At 41.4% G+C, this 20,963-nt stretch overlaps 1 protein-coding gene across 2 annotated transcripts in view; it reads right to left on the reverse strand.

Moving 5' to 3' along the window:
- The window catches only part of slc4a11 (solute carrier family 4 member 11), a 158,926-nt gene extending 140,351 nt beyond the window's left edge, over positions 1-18,575 (reverse strand). The window contains exon 1 of one of the 2 annotated variants that reach the window (XM_034235388.1): positions 18,346-18,575. In XM_034235388.1, coding sequence (XP_034091279.1) covers positions 18,346-18,406 — 61 coding nt within the window. In that variant the 5' untranslated portion in view covers positions 18,407-18,575. The remainder of the gene's footprint in view (positions 1-18,345) is intronic. The other variant, XM_034235384.1, reaches the window with a different exon arrangement.
- Between the last annotated feature and the right edge of the window lie 2,388 nt (positions 18,576-20,963).

Here is a 20,963-nt window from a genome sequence, read left to right on the forward strand (position 1 = left end):
ACAGTACGGTGCCCCAGCAAAGTGCCACACAGTAAATCCCACTTGTCTCACTTAGAATAAACTGTCCTGGAAACCTGCATGACATAGCAGCCGGAGATACAAAATGAGGAGTGCTGTGTGTGCAGCAGGCGTGGTGGGGAGGTTTCAACCCTCATCTGAGTTGGGAAGGAAGAAACACACACATTTCTCAGCACCTAATAGCACACATTCATTCTCATGCAACAGTCATTCTTGCTCAAGGGAACGCAACTGTTTTTTTATTCACTTCCCCTGCCCAGGTCTCTCACATTTGACAAAAACACACTTCTCAAACTCCTCGGCTCCTACTCACTCCATAAATATTCTTCATAATGTCCAAATAAAGGTGGCCTTTATTAATCCCCAAGGGGAAACCAAGACAGCAGTGGAGGAAAGGGTAATAAATGGCATATAAAAGAAAAGGTAAATGTCTTTCTGGTGCAAATAGAATACTAATTACTCAAGTAGATTTGATATATTGGAGCCACTGATGGGATCAAAACAATCTAAATTCTGTGTAAGTACAGAAGTAGATGAAAAACATTGGGTATGAGACACTAAGCACTCTCTTACTCACTCAATCAATGCAATGCAGATGAAGGCTGTGCATGACTAAGGATTTCTAAGCAAAATGTTTTTGAATATCATCAAAAAAAAACCTGATGTAAAAGGATACATTCTTGCTCTGTGGGACTGGGACACACACACACACACACACACACTGCCCTCTGCTGGAAGCTACAGAGGCTCAAAACAGGTACACTACTGTCATTTTAATCAAATATATAATCTGCATTCTATTGTATTGTCAGAAATCATAAATCTTGCAGAAGGGACATTTACGACGTGACAGCAGCAAAGGAACAGTGCAGATAAAGGCAACAGGAGGAAAGAGAAGATTTGCTAAATAAAACATGTAAATTAAAAAGGTTAACTTTTTAATAAAAAGGCAGGCACATGTTGTTTGAAATATAACTGACCAAGTAAAAACAAATAAGTAATCAATGGTAAAAAGTACGAGGGTGTAACACGATTACTTCCCTTCTATTTTTCAAGCTAAATATGTGTGCAAGATTTAGGTCTAAAGAAATGTATCATAGTCGAAAACATTGTGAGTAAGTAAGGTGCACAGCTTTGATTGGTCGGATAAAGCAATGTGCAGAGAGTAGACAGCCGCCGTGCCCTCTGACCTGCCGTTTCCCCTACATGTTTTTCTTCTTCAGTGAGATACCCTCTACACACACACAGACACCACAGGAAATGTTTGTTGTCTTAACATTTCCAAAAGCCCTTATGGGGGAAGCAATGCTGACACAGGCACTTTTTTCACTTTCAAGCGAGATAGTGAAACGGTCCGATCAGCAAGACGGATCATCCTGCCACCTCTGCCCTCGCTGTAAATCACTCACTCTTACACGAGGACCCCACCATAATACCACTACAACACTTCAGAGCTGGGACCTGCTTGGAAATGTGGTTTAAACCTAATTTAGATTGGCATTGAAACTATTCTTATTACAAGATATTGTCAAAAAAGCACTGATTGAGTCAAGACAGTATTCATTTTAAAGAAAAGTCCATAATAGACATGAGTAGGCAGGCTGAAAGGCAAATTAAAGGCAGGCTCGTATTTCACTCCATCCTCATATATCCTCATAATTATTGTAGAGTCTTTCTAATAACACTGGTAATAAAACTGCATGTGCTACTCACTTTATCTGATTAAAGTTAAAGAATTAATTTCAAAATCACTCCCCATCTCTTTAAAGAAAATCATAATTTCCTGATGTTCATCATTCAGAATCTAGTGTGCAGAAGTGTTTCATTTCATCAGCCAAGACTACAGACTCCTGCTTTGTGCTATTAATACATATGCAAAGGGTGCATGTCACTTTTATGAAAATAGATTAAGCTGCCTGGTTTTTTTAAAAGAAGCCGTTTCTTGAAGAGAGCATGCTTTTGAACTCTGTCTGCGGTATAAGCTTTAAGATTCGGAGCAGCGACAGAGAGCATTAAAAAGGGCACCTTGTTGCATTGTGCCGGGAGCAGGAAGACAGCAAAGACACAGCTAGTGGACAAACACAGGGTGGGATTTCCTCTCCTCCTGACTGGCTCCTGCCCTGCATTGTCCCTTTTCAGAAGCTGGCCAAGTGTTGCTTTGCCAAGGAGAATAACAAAACGTGTCCGTCATGAAACCGCACACAAACACAATCAAACAATATGCATGATCTCATTCACACACAAGCAGGGATACTGACCTGAATAATGTATCACTGTGCCACTTTCCTGAACCAATTGTGTGTGTGTGTGTGTGTGTGCGTGTGCGTGTGCGTGCGTGTGGTAACGTCTAATAATATTAATATAGTTTCTGAAATAAACAACATTTTTGCTACAGACTGAGTGCAGTGGGTTTCATTTTGCTAAAGGGCTGAGGTGTTTGAAGTGCATTATATTTATTCTCCGTTAATCATTTTGTGAATTCAGAAAATGTGAAAAATGCCCATCCCCACTTCTCAGAGAGTAGGTTGTAGTTTTTAAATGTCTTGTTTTGTCACTTCTTAATGCTGATTTGAACAGTTTACAATTATACATAATGGGAAAAAGCAGCAAATCTTCACATTTCACAGGCTGGAACAAGCAAAGGTTTGGACGGAGATTGATTACCAATATTAGATACATTTTCTGACAATTGATTAACTTGACTAACTAGCTCTTATAATTTCAAAAGGCTTCATAGTGATTATCTTTCAATATCAAGATCCTACTTGAAGAAGAATATACCAAGACGTTGCCCTGTTTTAAACTACATTAGGCTTCTCACCTGCAAATCAATGCTTCCTTGGTCAACAGCCAATATCAATCGACATTACAATACACGTTGCTTTGTCCAGAATTGACATGCCAACACCATCAACGAGACAGTTTGGGCTATCTATTATCACAGTTTGAATAAAGCAATACATCATAGGGATGCTCCGATCGATCGGTGACCGATCGAGATCGGCCGACACTCACTCTCTACCGATCGATCGGTGACCGATCGAGATCGGCCGACACTCACTCTCTACCGATCGATCGGTGCTCTCTAAACATGCCGATCGCGAGAGCCGATCGCATGACGTAAAATACATGACACTTTTCTCTGTGCGCAGCAAAACAAGCTCGCCAAAATGGCTTCACCGGTCTGGCAGTATTTTAAGGTGTCCGAAAAAGACAGTAAAAAAGCGGTATGCAACGTGTGTGTGAAGCAGAAATCCTGCAGCTCCGCCCGCTGTGACCATAGACTGTATATATAAAGGCTGTGACGGACCGGCGAGCGGAGCGAAACACACAAGAGTTACCCCCTAATCCCACCAGGAGCATCTGTGCTGCGTTGCGCTGCGGCTGCGGCGTTTTTAGCGATCGCGGCCACTCTAGTCAATGGGTGCTATTCCACCAGACCCGCGGCTCGAAGCGTCCCAGAAGCTCCTCGCCGCAAGGAATTTCTAAAATATAGGATGAATCCTATTTTTGACGCGGCGCAGCACGGCGCAGGCAGGAAGTGGAACGTTCATCCAACAACTGCGAGGCTGCACACACGACGCTCTGCTTCCGCAACGTTTTGAAATGCGCCTGGTGGGTTATGACGCAGGAGGAGGTCGCAGCGCGGCGCAGTGTTAGGTCTAACCCCAAAAACACACCAGGAGCGTCTGCGCCGCGTTACGTTGCGGCTGCGCCACGCTGCGACCTCCTCCTGCGACAACACACACCGTCGCGGAAGCGGAGCGTCGTGTGTGCAGCCTCGCACTTGTTGTTGATTTTGGAATATTTCCTGGACATTTGTACTTCTACAAGTAAGTAGGCTATACGTAGTTAAATGGTTTATGTTTGTGTCTGTTTAAATCGTGTTTATTGTTGTTATTTCCTATTTTGTTGTGTTGTAGACTACAGACACAGTTAATAATAATTGTAATATTCCAGTTATAAACGACATGAATCAAAGATGTGTTGCTGTATTTTAGTGGTAAAAAATATGCATTCATCATCATAATTATTCTATATATATATATCATTTACAGTGCCTGTAAACCGGAGGAGAACGCTGGCATGTATTCTCCTACTTGAAAGACTACGGGGGGATGGGGGGAGGAGTTTACCTTACGGCTGCGCCGCGGCAAAAATAGGATTCATCCTAATTTTAGAGAAGCGCTGCGCCGAGCCGCTTCTGGAACGCGTCTGAGCCGTAACGCGGCGCGTGTTGACTAGAGTGGCCGCGATCCTTACGACCGCCGCGGCGCGGCCGTAACGCGACGCAGACGCTCCTGGTGTGTTTTGGGGGTAACCCCCTGATCCCACCGGAAGCGTCTGCGCTGCGCCGCGCTGCGCTGCGACCTCCTCCTGCGTCATAACCCACCAGGCGCGTTTCAAAATGTTGCGGAAGCGGAGCGTCGTGTGTGCAGCCTCGCAGTTGTTGGATGAACGTTCCACTTCCTGCCTGCGCCGTACCCTGCCGTTAAAAACGGTACGATTCCTCCGTTTCATTAGTATTTAATAGGGGTGTAACGGTACACGTACCGAAATTATTCGGTACGGGCCCTTCGGTTCGGTACAGGTGTGTACCGAAGTGTACCGAACGAATATAACGTTAAACGTAAAAAATTGAGAACGTGAATAACTTTTTGGAAGTAATCTCAGGTGCTGCGTCGCAGCATTCAGAGTAATTTGCTCACATTGGGTTCAACGCGTCATAGAGCGAGCAAGTCATTTCATTGGATGAGAGGCATACTATGAGAGCTGGTCGGAGGGATGCGTTCAAATGTAGTCAGTAATTTGAGGTACTGTCAAAAATAAATGGCGAACGCAGATAAAGTTGAGCTCGAAAATCCTCCAGCATCATTGAAGTCTCCGGTTTGGGAACATTTTGGTTTCGCAGTTACGTACAAGGATGACGGACAAAGACAGGTGGACCGAACCAAAGCTGTTTGTCGGCATTGTTCAACAAAAATTGGTTACGCGGCTGGCAATACATTAAACTTGCACACTCTTGAAAAGGCATCACCCGAACGTGAATATCACCGGTACCAAAAGAAAAAAGACTGAAGTGCAAACCCAACTCCCACTAGCATTTAAGCCTCCACCACTCGCAGAAAGATCAGACCGAGCCAAAGCTATTACAAACACCAAATATCCTTATGTTGCCATGTTAGCAAAGCGCTACCTGGCTGTATCTGCTACCTCTGTCCCTAGCGAGAGGGTGTTCTCCACAGCAGGAGACATTGTTAGTGCCAGCAGATCTGCCCTTTCGGCAAGCAATGTGGACAAGTTCATTTTTATTTAAAAAAACATGAAAATACAATGACAAGCAAGTCATAATGTCAAGCTGGCTGCTTAGGTGCTAGTACAGTAGGCTACAGTTCAAATACAGATTATTTCAGTTCATCGAAATGCTGCACCTTAATGTTCATTTTATTATATTTTGTATTTATTTGAGTGAATATTCACAGTTTAATAATAATTAAAAACCCAAAACTAATAGTTTATGTTTTGTGAGTACTAGTACAGTAAAGTTCAAATACAGATTATTTCAGTTCATCGAAATGCTGCACCTTAATGTTTATTTTATTATATTTTGTATTTATTTGAGTGAATACATTATTCACAGTTTAATAATAATAATAAAAATATATATATATGTTTTGTTTTGTGAAAAAAAATTCTGCTGTACCGAAAACGTACCGAACCGAACCGTGACCAAAAAACCGAGGTACGTACCGAACCGAAATGTTTGTGAACCGTTACACCCCTAGTATTTAAGAATGACGGGGAAAAGTACTCCGGTGAGAAAGCGCCGTTTTAATAAGAGCCGTGTGTGTTCGGCGCTCTGCTTCCACTCCCTGCACTGCAGCCGTGCCTGCAGTCCCGCCCCTCTCAAGCACGTTCTAAGTCCCTCCCCTCTCTCGTGCATTCGGCCACTCGCTAGCTGCCAGAGCATGTGAGAAAACGAGAAGCATGGCTGCAAGTGGGAGTGCAACTGCCGCTGCGCCTCGGCTTGTTGACAAAAAAGACGCCAGAAGCGAAATTTGGAAGTATTTGAGCTATATCCCTGACAGTGAGGGCAAGCCTACGGACACCACGAGGCCTGTCTGTGAGAAATGTTTTAGATCCCTGCAAACCAAGGGAGCCAACACATCAAACTTGGCTAAGCACCCGCCGACCGGCATCCAGAGCTGTTTAAATAATTTAAAGACAGACAGGTTAGCGAATGTGATAGATCGGGGGTTCCCAACCTTTATTGTGCCAAGGACCGGCAGATACATTAAAAAATAATCGCGGACCGGTTGTCAATTTTAACTGATTTTAATATTTACTCACCAGCAACAGAGGCTAATTGTATGTAACAGCCTGAACAAATGATAGAACAATATGCATCCAAAACATATTAACAACATTTAAAAAAGAACCGGTGTCGTTTTTTGGTTTTTCGGAAAAACGGAAAACCAAAAAACCGACGTTATTCAGTTTTTAAACCAAAAGGGGAAAACAGATAAATCAACGTTTTGGTTTTGTTTGTATGATTTACGGATAATCCAGTGATGGGAAAACGAGGTGAAGGCGCATTATGAAGGAGGTGTGTGTGTGTGTGTGTGTGTGTGTGTGTGTGTGTGTGTGTGTGTGTGTGTGTGTGTGTGTGTGTGTGTGTGTGTGTGTGTGTGTGTGTGTGTGTGACACTGGTATTTGTTTTCAGAAGATATAGTGACGTTCGTTCCGGTGCACGTCCAACATTTAGCACTTCATCGAGAGATTAAGATTTAACTAATTTATTTTGGGAACCCCCGCATATAGGCTACCTATGGAGTTGGAGCCAGATGTGTGTAAATTACTGTTCATGGTCATTTGAAAACAAATGACACACACACACACACACACACACACACACACACACACACACACACACACACACACACACACACACACACACACACACACACACACACACACACACACACACACACACACACACACACACACACACACACACACACACACACACACACACACCTTGGTGACTGGACATCTCCTTCATAAAACTAATAAAAGGGGGAGTAATCGGGCAGTTCGATGTGTGTAGAAGTGTGTGTGGTTAACACCTAGCAGCCTGCAGTCACTCGCTGTTCTGATGAAGGTAAACACAGCGAAGGCGGTGCGTAAAAAGGCACAGCTCTCGGCGCGCTGGTGCTGCACTTCTCAGAAGCGGAGTTACACGTCCCGCTGCCTCCCGATGCTGCCTGCAGCCATTTCATGAAGTGAATGAGGTTTTCCTTCTATAAAACAGCTGCGGGCAGCAGATACCCAGTGAGAGTCCCGGACATGAATTCATAGATCAAGGCAGACTGGTTTACTCTTCTGTTTTGCCAATCCGGTGCTTAAACAAAAGCAAGGCAAGTTTATTTATATAGCACTTTTCAACACAAGGCAATTCAAAGTGCTTTACAAAAAAATGAAAGACATTAAGAAAATGGCATTTTAAAATCAGTCATTAAAAAGAAAAGCTAATACAATAAACATATAGCTCTACACCCCTGGCCGACATGTCCTTAAAATGAAGTCCGAGTTTGAAATATATCTCAAATAATGTATGCACTGCCATTTCCCCACATAAACATAACAGTCTGCGATTAAACGGTTGTCTCCTGTGCGCTCCTCTTCCTACTTGGCGCACCGGTAACTTTCTCGTGCGCACAAGAGGCTGAGACCATGCTGAGCCGCCGAATACCTCGGAACATCATAAAAGCCATTTTCAACGGTTATCTGGTGAAAGATTAACTAGGCTACTGGATGAAATAATATGACTGGTATAGGTGCGAACATTAAACACTTTTTGAAAAAATATTATGATAAAATATTTTTATATATTTATAATTCAGCAAATATTACGATAAAGTCACAGCTATCTCACGGCCCGGCAGTAACACCGCGGACCGGGGGTTGGGAACCCCTGTGATAGATAACATAATTACATCATGCTCAAGCCCATGCCCTCAAATCTAAGTCAAACCAGTGTAATTTATTTTGTGACAAACGAACGTTTTCGTAGTTTGACGAGGCAATTAATGGCAATGATAACTGTCTAATATGGATATCTTTTTAGCTAACTTACCAATGTGGCTAACATCTGCAATATACATTTTGTCAATAATTATTTATATTACTGTACTATTACATGTTAATAAAATATTAAAACAATTATATTTTATAAAACAAAAAAGTTGTTTGAGATGATGCTTAATTTAATTTAATATGAACTATTGTCATTTATTTTGTGTATTGTTCTCATTGTTTAAAAGTTTGTGTTATGGTTATGGTTCTGGTGTGAAATAAAGCACAATAATTACATTTAAGACTGTTTCCCTTTTTTTAAGAAAAGTATCGAAAAATAATCGGAATCACAATTCTTGACTTGGTATCGGTATCGAAACCAAAATGTTGGTATCGTGACAACACTACTGTCGGGTCAGTCATTACTGGATCAGTGAGCTGCATGAGATACTGACAGTCTGTCCGGAGAGAGAGAGAGGGAGAGAGGAGAGAGAGGAAAAGAGAGCGCTTCCGCTCATTTCTCCCATGTTATTATCCAAAGTGAATGTAAACTTGAATAATGTATATCATTTGAATGTAATAATTAAGTTGATTGTTGTTTGTGGAAGCTCCGGTGAATGAGCCCCATTAACTAAGTTTTAAACATCACTTTAAATGGAAGATTTAAAGTGATGTTTAAATCTTCCATTTAGGCCCCGCCCACTCGATCGGATCGGCGATCGGTATCGGCCGATACTGATTCCGGCAATCGGCCCCAAAATTGGCGATCGGAGCATCCCTAAATATAGAACCAATGTTTAATGTCCCTCCTATTCCCTAAAGATTGAACAACAAGCTCCTGTTAACATTGAGCTGAACCAATAACACTTCCATTACTGACTTATGCTAAGATAACTGATCTACAGCTGAACATGGCTTAAGGTTATGATATTCTACGTTTAAAAGATTTTGTTAATAAATTAGTTAATGAGACTTTGAAAGATATAACATAAGTTACCTATCTGTTTGTTGCACGCTTTTCCAGACTTGCAGCATTTCAAATAAGATTCTGCTGTCCTTATCATGTGCGTCTTTATATGCGTTGAAAAATATCACTCGTCACCGGCTTGGTCTTCAATATCAGGATACATGTATTTATTATCCTTGCAAGAATGGAAGTAGTCATCACACACAGGGCTGCGTGGGACAAATAGTACCCAGAACAGTGTCCTTCAGATGCTTATATACAAGAGAGGGTGTTACAGTCAACAAGATGGAAAAATACTGGTTCAAAGCAATTCTAACATTAGTTAAGATTAGCTAAGGCTTGCGTAAGCAATAAACATGACAGTCTAATTGCCTATCTGTCTAGGCGGGGCTGTGTCATCTTGCCAATCTTAGGAACATAGCTATCATAACTTCAACACTTTAGAGGTTTCTCAATACTCAAATTTCCCCTCCTCGACTCCTCGGTCCTCCGGTAGTGACCCGGAAATGAATTTCAGCGCGCCATTTTGAAGGACATCTCATTTCTCTAAATGCACATCGAGGACCAAGGATCGAGCGTTGAGGAGGCTCTCTGGAGGAGCTATAACCGAGGATACACTGATGGGTCCTCCACGGCTCCTCCGCGGATGCATTTCCGGGAACGGTGGAGGCGTGACGCACGGCCGGACTTATCTCAGCCAATGACAGCTCTGCATGCATCCCCTGGATATTATTTTAGAAACTGCTTTCATCGCGTTGCGATGTTTCCAGAGAGAACAGCTGTGAGGTCCGTGCGGAAAGCAGAGCAGTGTGTATGTATAATATATATCACTCAGTATAACAGGCCTACTCTCTTTATTTGCTGTAGTTTAGTAGATATCTACAAACAAAGAGTCAATATTTTTCTAAGACCATTTAGTGCTTCACATAATAAAATACACAACGGCTGTAGCCTGATATGCTTTAGGAGCTGTAGGTGCGTGTGTTGTACAGTGTGTAGGTGTGTGTGTGGTACAGTGTGTAGGTGTGTGCGTGGTACAGTGTGTAGGTGTGTGTGTGGTACAGTGTGTAGGTGTGTGTGTGGTACAGTGTGTAGGTGTGTGTGTGGTACAGTGTGTAGGTGCGTGTTGTACAGTGTGTAGGTGTGTGTGTTGTACAGTGTGTAGGTGTGTGTGTGGTACAGTGTGTAGGTGTGTGTGTGGTACAGTGTGTAGGTGCGTGTTGTACAGTGTGTAGGTGTGTGTGTGGTACAGTGTGTAGGTGCGTGTTGTACAGTGTGTAGGTGCGTGTTGTACAGTGTGTAGGTGTGTGTGTTGTACAGTGCGTACGGCGGACAGACGGGTCTCAGTTGGTTTGGTGTCCTATGTTTACTTTTAATACTTGTAAATACAACTTTTGGCCCGTAATTTCAATTCCCCATTTCAGCGACCAGAGAGGGGGGGGGGGATATATCCAGTCTCTGATTGTGTTACGTTATTATGAGAGTGCTCTCATACTTGTTTGATTCTGAAATTGTATATATTTATATAAATATATGTGTGTGTGTGTCCGCATCTGTAGCCTGTTATTGTCTCATTATACCGCACTGTGAATGAATCAAAGTAAATATAAGTGGTCATGAACACATCTGTCCATCAGACAGAGGGCTGCTGTGCCTCCTGTCATAATTAAAGGACGTCTCTTTAAAATGACCGCTCCGAGGAGAGGAGTTCTCATTTCTCTAACCGCCTGCTGCTTCCCCTCCTCTCTCCTCGGTTCCCCTCCTCAGTCCTCCACTCGCATCTCTTGTGGGCGGGACTAAGTATCGAGGATAGGAGTCGAGGAGGGGAGTCGAGGAGGGGAAATTTGAGTATTGAGAAACCTCTAGTGTCTCATGAGCGTCATCATGTAGTCATACATCCGGCTACGTACACAGCTACGTAGGGCCTCTCTTATCACGTGCTACTCTGATATAGAAGGAACATTCAGTATTTTCCCAACAACTTACATTTCTTATTAAGCCTATATTGTGTCAACAAAGACACGATGATTCTTCTGTTGAACATGGAGGGTTTCTAAAAGTGGCTACAGGAGCTGGAAACTAAGTCTGTCTGAGCCGATTGATTAATGTCTTCACCAGTCGCTACTTGAATCTACTGCAGTCCTGCCAGACAGCCAATAATGAATGACACTTAAACAATTAACACTTTGAACCAAATTCCCACGCGTCCATGAACACACCACTGAAACTGTTACTTAAGACAGACAGGAGGCAGTGAAGGTGAGGTGAGCTGCAAAACACCACAAAAGTACAAACAAAATCACACAAACAAAATGTGTGTTGCTTTATATTTATAAAGGAGAGTTTCACAATACTGGATATATATATATTAAAAAAATGTGGGTTAGGTACTGACTAACACCCAAATTAACATTTATTTTCAGGGCTATTCTTGTGAAACTTGACTACTTCAGCTTAGAAAACATTTAGAAAAATGAAAAGGCTCTTTGTTATTCAGTGATTGTTCAGTGACATTTTAACTATATTGCTAATTCAAAACACAGGGCCCGGCCAAATGTGTCCTTTTAGTCAAAATGATCTAAAAAAAAAAAACCCTGCCTGATTTAAATTGGATCTTACAAATATTGTATCAAATAATATGCCGATACAATCAGTAATTGTTGCACATGGAAAGATAAACTCCTATCTTAATTACGCTGTAAAGTGTATCCAACTAATTTAACAGTAATTAAATAGTTTTCTTTAGGTGTACTGATCTAGAGAAAGTCACACATTTAGTTTAAAATATGATCTTTTCATGTACAGTAGGATGTGCGAAGGGTGTGATATGATACAGTGTTTAACCCATAAGGTAATAATGAACATGTGTTGAAATGTAGCTATAGCTCCTCTACATTGCTTTTATCATGTCATGTTATACTAATGTGTCTATTGAACTGCTGTGAAGACAGTTAGGCTACAATTCTTTAAATAGGTGCTATACAAATATAAAGCTCATTACTAATATTATTATTGTAAATGACCTTTAATATGTCCTTTAAACTATATTTAAAATGAGTTATTATTATTATTATAATAGTGAATGTTTAAATTCTATCAATAAAATGTAAGCCCCAGAATGGCTACTTAGCATGCAAAATGACAACATTCTGCATGCTAAGTAGCCATGTGCTTTCGTGTTATCGGCTGAATCTTTATTTATTGATTAGATCACGTTACTCTGATGATAGAGTTCAAGACAGCCTATATGTCTGAACTCGATCCTTAGAGTGATGTGTTACGGAGCCTTCTCTTCAATCTTTTTTCCACATAACGAACATTTTGCGCTGCTCTTTTCCAATGTGGAAGCAGAATGTGTGAAAGCATACAGCACGATGCGGGGTGTCTCTAGACATCTCTAGACTGGAATAGCGGGCCCAGTACGTGAACTCGCCTCGCAGGTGCACACGCCAGGATAGAGGACATCAGACTCCAGAGAAAACTTGCTCGAGTCCGAGTCGGAGAGTCAATGTACAAGTCGAGTCAGAGTCATCGTGGGGGGGAAAATTCAAGAGTCCGAGTCCAAGTCATCGTACGCGAGAAGTCATCGTACGCGAGAAGTCCTCGTGCGCGGGAATTCCTCGTGCGCGGGAATTCACGAGTCCAAGTCCGAGTCCGAGTCAATCAGTGCGCGAGTCGAGTCGAGTCGCGAGTCCCGAAAATCGGCACTCGAGTCCGAGTCCAGGACTCGAGTACTCCATCTCTGCTCTACTGTGACATGTCTCCATGCTTTAATGTTCAAAAAGCTCTAGAACCAGAGCCCAGTCTGCTCTGATTGGTTAGCTGGCCAGCTCTGTAGTGATTGGTCAACCGCTTATAGATTTCCTGCCCTTTAACCTATCATGTACAATGTGTTGGAGTGCTAGCCAATAGAAGCGCAAGTGTTACATTGTTACATTACATTACATTGCATTTAGCTGACGCTTTTATCCAAAGCGACTTACAATAAGTACATTCGACCAGGAAGACACAACCTTGAAGAAAACAGAATCATATAAGTACATCAGGTTTCATAGAGCCAAACATTTCAAGTGCTACTCAACTGGCTTTAGGTAATCCAGTCCTTTATTAGTATAAAAGTGCTTCGTTAATCGTTCTAACGCTCGAAGTGGAGTCGAAAGAGATGAGTTTTCAGTTTGCGCCGGAAGATGTGCAAGCTATCTGCTGTCCTGATGTCAATGGGGAGCTCATTCCACCATCTTGGAGCCAGGACAGCAAACCCACGTGTTTTCGCCGATGGGAACTTGGGTCCCCCTCGCAGCGAGGGCGCAACGAGTCGTTTGGCTGATGCAGAGCGTAGTGCACGCGCTGGGGTGTACGGTTTAACCATGTCCTGGATGTACGAAGGGCCAGATCCATTCGCAGCATGGTAAGCAAGTACCAGTGTCTTGAAGTGGATTCTAGCAGTTACCGGAAGCCAGTGAAGGGAGCGGAGGAGCGGAGTAGTGTGGGAGAATTTAGGAAGGTTGAAGACCAGACGAGCCGCTGCATTCTGGATGAGCTGCAGAGGTCGGATGGCACATGCAGGTAGACCAGCCAGGAGGGAGTTGCAGTAGTCTAGGCGTGACATTGTGATGTCATTAATGTCATATATCTGGAAGTGATAGTATCTGCTCACATGTCAAGTTGGGTGTAAATGTAGAGGAGTAGAAAAATGGAAAGTAGGGTTAGGGTTTGGGTTACACACTGTATTAATTGTTATTATCAGGGCTGCACATAACTGGTGCGCAGGTGCGCATGCGCACCTCCGCCAAAAAAAGAGCACCGGGTCATTTGAAACAAAGCGCATTTGCGTACCAACATTGAGAGAGGGAGAGAGAGAAGAGAAAAGAGAAAATAGAGGAGAGAGGAGAGAGGAGAGATGAGAGAGAGAGAAGAGAGAGAGAGAGAAAGATATTTGCGAGTTGCATACATGTATGAACCATGATATGAACTCAGGGTCGGCCCGTAGCACTGGCTAGATGTTCGCCTAGGGCGCCAGATCTGGGGAGTCGCTGCGCTGACAGCTCTGGGAGGGAAAAAAACATTTTGACTGTTGGGGCTCATCCTAATTTTCGGCCTTGATGTAACAATATTCATAATTAAGTAAATGTAACACCCTTTTCACCCCGGTTACACGTTTCATTTGCCCTGTACGATGGGCGCTGTAAGTGATGAAAATGGGGGATGTTGGCTTATCTGGCGCCCGCAGCTCACAGCCAAAATGCGAGGGAGAGAGGGAGGGTGCACCGGTACAGCGCTGTTGTTATTAGAATCTGGTGCCGTGCTAGCTGCTCTAACGGATATAAGAAGAAGATGTTTCTACAATAATGTGGAGGGAGAGTCCTCTCCAGTCAGACTGATAACTACAGCTCAGTGAGGTAAAGGACTCTTAGTCTAAGTTCAAACGGTTTGGTCACAATTTATGTAAACACATATTTCCAAGGCTCTCCTTTATAATTATTGGGATAAACAGGTTTTAAATCATTCCAATGTATACTATAGGACAGTAACTAAAAAATATCCTTTAAAACTGGAGAGATAACAAATAATGCATAAATAAATAAATGTTAAGGTAAAATAAGATATGAATGAACAACACAAATAAAATAAATTACATTCATTTGTTATTGGCTATGGTAGGTTATTGGTTATGTTCACATACTTATTTGATTACATCCACTTGTCTAAGAAGACAACAGAGACTTTCGACCCAAAACCAGCTGTTGACTTGTGGATGCAAGCAGCTAATCGCAGACTCAACCAGAGAGAAAGTAGTAGGCCTACATCATCAGCTACCATGTCTGACAGAGAGGAATACAGTGAGGAGAACAGTCAGGAGGAGTGATGACAGCTTGTAGGATTACTGCTCATGCTAATGTTGTCTTGTGTTCACCTCTGCATGTGTGTTCTGTGTTCACCTCTGCATGTGTGTTCAGTGCCGTGTGTCTGGCAAATAAAGTCAAGACCCCCTCAAAAGTTACGGTTTATTTCATTTTAAGGATGAGCACCAAGCAACATCTCCAGGTGCTCCTTTGAGAACCAGGGAAACAAAGTTATGTGCACCCCTGCTTATTATACTGTTTTTCATCAATATATTATAGGTCTCAGATATATACAAAAATCTCATCAGCTCATTTTCAGAAACTTTCAGGATCTCTTTCCACAGAGGGGACACACGTTGATGTAGAAGAGACATGAAGAAGTGGATTTTGAATAATAGGTGACCTTTAATATAATGTTTCCCATACAATTAATCAGCAACGGTGAATTCGGTTTGGAAATGTAATCAAACATTATTACCGAATGGTTTGACCCCTACAGTATTTTTTCATATGTGTGTATGAAACTAACAAGGTCATGGTGTATTCTCCTGAGAAGATCAACATGTAGAGCAAGGCATTGACAGCGTCAGAGATAGAAGCTCGAATCCCAGTGGAGCTAAACAACATGTATGCACTCTGAAGTCCAGGAGGAGCTCAGCTCAGGGTGAAAGTGCTAGCCCAATGGATAGGGAACAAAAGCCGTAATCCTGGTAAAGACAGAGTTACACAGGATGATTTGAAGATAAAAAAAGTTGTTTGGGGATTTTCAAGGTCACAGGAATACAGAGGTTTTTTCAAATCAAGGCTGTGAACTTTGCAAGGATTCAAGGCTTTAAAGAGTCCGCTCTGCAACGACCAATTCAAAATACAAGATAAGGCAAAGCACGGTCAAAAGGCTAATAGTGTGTCTTTCTGTGAAGTGTTCCAATTACAAGCACCGTGATTTCATTTGGATGTAGAAACTTAGTAGTAAAATAAGTCTACTGCGTGCCTACAGTATGAAGAAAAACCTGTGACTCTTTTTATATTAAATGGCATCGTGCTTCATTTTGAAAAGCCCCTTACACTTGAGATGTCTTGTTTTGTCTGATAAACCCCTCACAACCCAAAGATACTGCATCCTAGGGCAGAAAAACAACCCACAAATATTTAATAATTTAACGTGATATGAAATTGATGAATAGAAGCAGGTCTTTGGATGTTAAGAACCATTGAATATTTAGCGTTTTTGCTTGATAAATAACTGAAAAGGATAACGATCAAGATAGCTTTCTGTTGAGCCTGTATATGATTCATCAGCTAATAATAAAGCCACTAATTCTCTTTTTATTAGTTTACTCTCTAAATGATTAATTAGGATATTACTGAATTAGTCAAACCTTAGCTTTAAGGAACATTTGGAGCTGCAGTATAGGCTAAATAAGTCAAACAATATACCATTAGTGTGTTGTAGTTTACACATGTATTGATGTAAATAGAGAAGGGTGTCCTACTTAGCTGACTGCATATTCGGTCTGTTATTGTTCTGTAATTGGATTTCTTCCCAGATTTCAGGAAAGTCCTTATCTCTTGAACTAACCTTGTATTAGGTTGTGGGCCATATCTGTTAATTAGCAGGTTATTTTACCGTTTCATTTACCTCAAGACTCTCTAAAATGTGAATGAGAAGCTGTAAACATTGGAAAGCTTGACGTTTTCAAGATGCCACATTTCACTGTTTGTTCGATTTAAAGCTGCTTGTTTACAAGTGTTTTGGCAGCAGTGACAGTTTACTCTACTTGTGGCTCAACATTTCCTCTATCCGTATACAATGGATTCTGCTATATTCCTCACATCTACAGACACATCAGAACATGTCTTGGGTGAAAAGCTTCAAAGATGTCAATGCAATGAGAAATAAGTGAAAGGACTGTGAAATACACCAAATCTGCAACATCGTGTGTCGAAGAATCAAAGCATCTGGGGGGTAAAAGCATCTGGGGGGTAAAAGCATCTGGGGTGTAAAAGCATCTGGGGTGTAAAAGCATCTGGGGGGTAAAAGCATCTGGGGGGTAAAAGCATCTGGGGGGTAAAAGCATCTGGGGTGTAAAAGTGCATATTGTAGTTTGTTGGTTTCCTACTGCACTTTAAGTTGTACTTAATTCATGTAACAGTTAGAACAAATTAGCCAAAAAGACGGCTCATCAAGTCAAACTACATATTGGAAGCTGTTTCTACAGCTTTGTTTCCACTCCGCCTAATATTCCTCTTTAGTAAAGTGGCCCTCCTCTGGTGCCGTTTGTGTGTCCCATTTAATTAAGAAGAATCTCTCTCTCTCTCCATCTGTCTTCATCTCTCCTACTCCCTGACACACACACACACACACACACAGAATACATTTACTCTAATAGTGTATTTGAGTATACAATAATGAGGTACTAGTACTTTACCTTGGTATTTTTCCTGCCACTTCTACTCCACTATAGTTTAAAAAAGGGACTACATTATTTGACTACATCTATCCATCTTTCGTTAATTTAACAATCCAGATGTTTGCATGATGAATACAAGAGTTTTACATTTTTTTATATAAATTAATCCAGCCAAAAGTGTTGGACAACAAGACCCGGTCAGCTGCATAATCACTAGCCAAATAAAACTAATAAACAATAATATATATTTTTTTTGTTTAATTATAAGCATCAAGTTTTTTGGGTGTGTCTTTTTTTGCATTGGGTACTTTTACATTATTATTTTAAGTACATTTTGCTGATTATATGAACTACTTACTTTTTAGGTACACTAAGTAACATTTCCAATGCAGGACTTTTACTTGTAACAGAGTATTTCTACATGTTGGTACTAGTAGTTGTACTAAAGAATCTGAATACTTCTTCCAGCACCGCACACACACACACACACACACACACACACACACACACACACACACACACACACACACACACACACACACACACACACACACACACACACACACACACACACACACACACACACACACACACACACACACACACACACACCACACACACACACACACACACACACACACACACACACACACACACACACACACACACACACACCACACACACACACACACACACACACACACACACACACACACACACACACACACACACACACACACACACCACACAACACACACACACACACACACACACACACACACACACACACACACACACACACACACACACACACACACAAAATGAAGTGTTACCAACTCTGTAGCAAGCTAGCTAACTTGCATGCCATTTTGCATTGAAAAGTAGACATCTAGTACCCTAGTTTACACAATTAAATAATTATGGGACTGAACTGAAATGGAAATAAATACAGTTCTCACAACAAAACCATTACAGTTTACCCTTGTGAAACCACGCTAGCAAGAAGTTAAAACATTGAAAAGCATCCTACCTGAAGTAAATCGATTTACTGACACAGCCGTCACCTCTCCATCGTCTTTGCCAGTTTGCATAACGTCCTCGGTCTCCAGATAACGTCTTCTCTCACGAGCTTTTCCTTAATTAGAAAATTAGTAAAAACGGAGGAGTAAATTGTGTCCGTTGGTTATATTTAAAAAAAAGTCACGGTAGTCTGAAAAGGTAATGAACGACGCTCATCAGGTGTTGCTGACAGCACGTGCCTGCAGAGTGCCTGAACCAGCGACCACGCCCACCGCGCGCGGCATCCACGAGACCTCTGATTTGTCCAAACCTGTCCCAAACTGTCCAATGTTAGAGCAGCTGAGAGGATGCGTAGATATTAGTTTAATGGTGGATTAACAGCTATTATAAGTGACACCTGCCACCAGCTGCTTTGCATAGCAGCAGTAACGTGTGCAGGTAAAAGTAAACTGTATGCTATGAGTTTTTCTTTTAAATGGTAAAAACAAATCATTATTTAGCCTATACAACAAGGTAAGTAGGTAGGTAGGTAGTTTGTACCACTTTACAACTTCTTATACAGTTTCATCTACAATTCAAAGTGTTAAATTACGGATACTGTACCTGTAATTTATGTTAAACGTTTAAATAAGCAGCTGGCACATTATAAGCCTAACTCAGCATTTCAATTATTTTTAATAAGATGTTATTTGACTTAGCGATTGATGAACTATTATACAACCTAAAAGGTATGTTTAACATTTGTGATTGTTTGAAAACAAAGTATTACAATTGAAATGTATTACCCATCCATTATTACAGAGGCCAGCTGTCCAAATTGGGATGTTTTTAAGCTGCATGCACCAGCTGTTGAAAGTTTGAATACTCTCATGGGTGCTTTCATTTTTTAATGCAAAGCACCCCGAGTTAGATGTGCTTTATACAGAACACCTTTATGAAAAAACACACTTCTACAAAGGTTGTATCCCAGGGACTTTATCTGATAAAAAATGTATTTGTATCTGTAGGTGGGAGTAAACCCTTTGATCATCGCACTCATTTCACACTTCACATCACAAGTCTACTTTGGTAATCTCTTTGTTGGACTCAGACTGAACTCCAGCTGCTGCATCAACACAGCACTGCCACAGTAATGACTAAATCTGCTTTTTCCAAAAATAGCAATAACAATCAAAGGTCTTGTGTACGTGAGATTTAAAGAAACTCATGCATGCCTTCATCTCCAGCAGTGTGCAACGCGCTCTTATTCTTGATCTTCTCAAAAAGACAACTGCAACACATTTTGACTTCTGCTGCTACAATACAGAGAACCAATAACGACGAGAACATTACACCAGCTCCAAGTTAGTTATATAATCATTGTAAAGCGCTTCTGCTACTTTACACAACAGCCGAAGGCCAAAATATGTTTGTGATTATGATTGACGAATATAAACCCAGTTGGTCCCTTAGATCTCAAGGAAACAGGTTGTTGTGCCTCCAGTCAGAAAGGCACACTTGGTAAAGGTGGATAAAGCTATATGCTGCACACACCTCACGATAAACCCACATTTTTTAAACGTTTTTGATCTTATTCATCCTCTTGCCTTCGATTCATTTCCTCTATTGCTCTTTAATGACATTTGCTTGTGAAACATTTTTAATGGCTTTGAATGTCTTGTGTACAGTCCAGATTGCAAAATAAATAAGCATAAATCTAAATAGGATCAGTAGGAACGTACATTCTAAAAAAAAGCCTTTAACTCAAGATCCACTTACTTGCTTTTATATGATTTCATCAGCATCTTATATATATCCTATATTTAACCAGGTAAAAGACTCATTGAGATTACAATTTCTCTTCTGAAAAAAATTCAGACTGAGTGTAATTGTATCTGTTAAATTACAGTACTTAGTACACACTGTAAACAATTTGTAAGTTATTATAGTGCTGCACACTCTCAGGAACAATGTTTTGGATGTGTATTTGGTGACTACTGTACTGAAAACACACCATTTTTAAATAATATAAATGCTCTAAAATAAAGAAATCACATTGACAGTGAATCCATATTTGTCTGATGGGTAAATAGAACACAGATTTGCTGACTTTGTAGCAGAAACCCGCTCAAGCTCACACACCCAAAAGGGACTGAAATCCATATTTTCTCACTGCACGAAATTCACTATTGCCTGAAAGCACATTAACATTCATCCTTTTCAGCCTGCAGTGATTTCCTTTTCATTTCACTGGCATATCAGTGCTTCTCATCTCCCCTCAGTGTTACCTCCCTCTGAATTGGAGTGAACCCCCCCCTGCTCCTCTGCTTTCCCTAATAAGCCTGAGCGAGATTCCTTGGCAGACAGCTGTTCCAGATGGCATTATGACTCTGTGGTCTCACAGTCAGCGGGCTCAGGATCCACCACCGGCGGAGGTGGCTGTCCCTCCACCGTGCCCATGCGTCAACATCAACACCAACATATGGCGGTGTTATGTAACACTGTATCTTTGGGGTGATCACCCAACAACTTCCCCTCCTTTTCTCAATTTCTTTGCTGGTTCAACTTGACAGAAGCTGGGTTCAAGGACTGTTTTACTTTCTGCAGTATTTATGAATAAAAGCAATACCTATGATAAAGATAGAATAT

This window comes from Gymnodraco acuticeps, unplaced genomic scaffold (assembly GCF_902827175.1).
Source record: "Gymnodraco acuticeps unplaced genomic scaffold, fGymAcu1.1, whole genome shotgun sequence".
Classification (NCBI taxonomy): Eukaryota; Metazoa; Chordata; class Actinopteri; order Perciformes; family Bathydraconidae; genus Gymnodraco; species Gymnodraco acuticeps.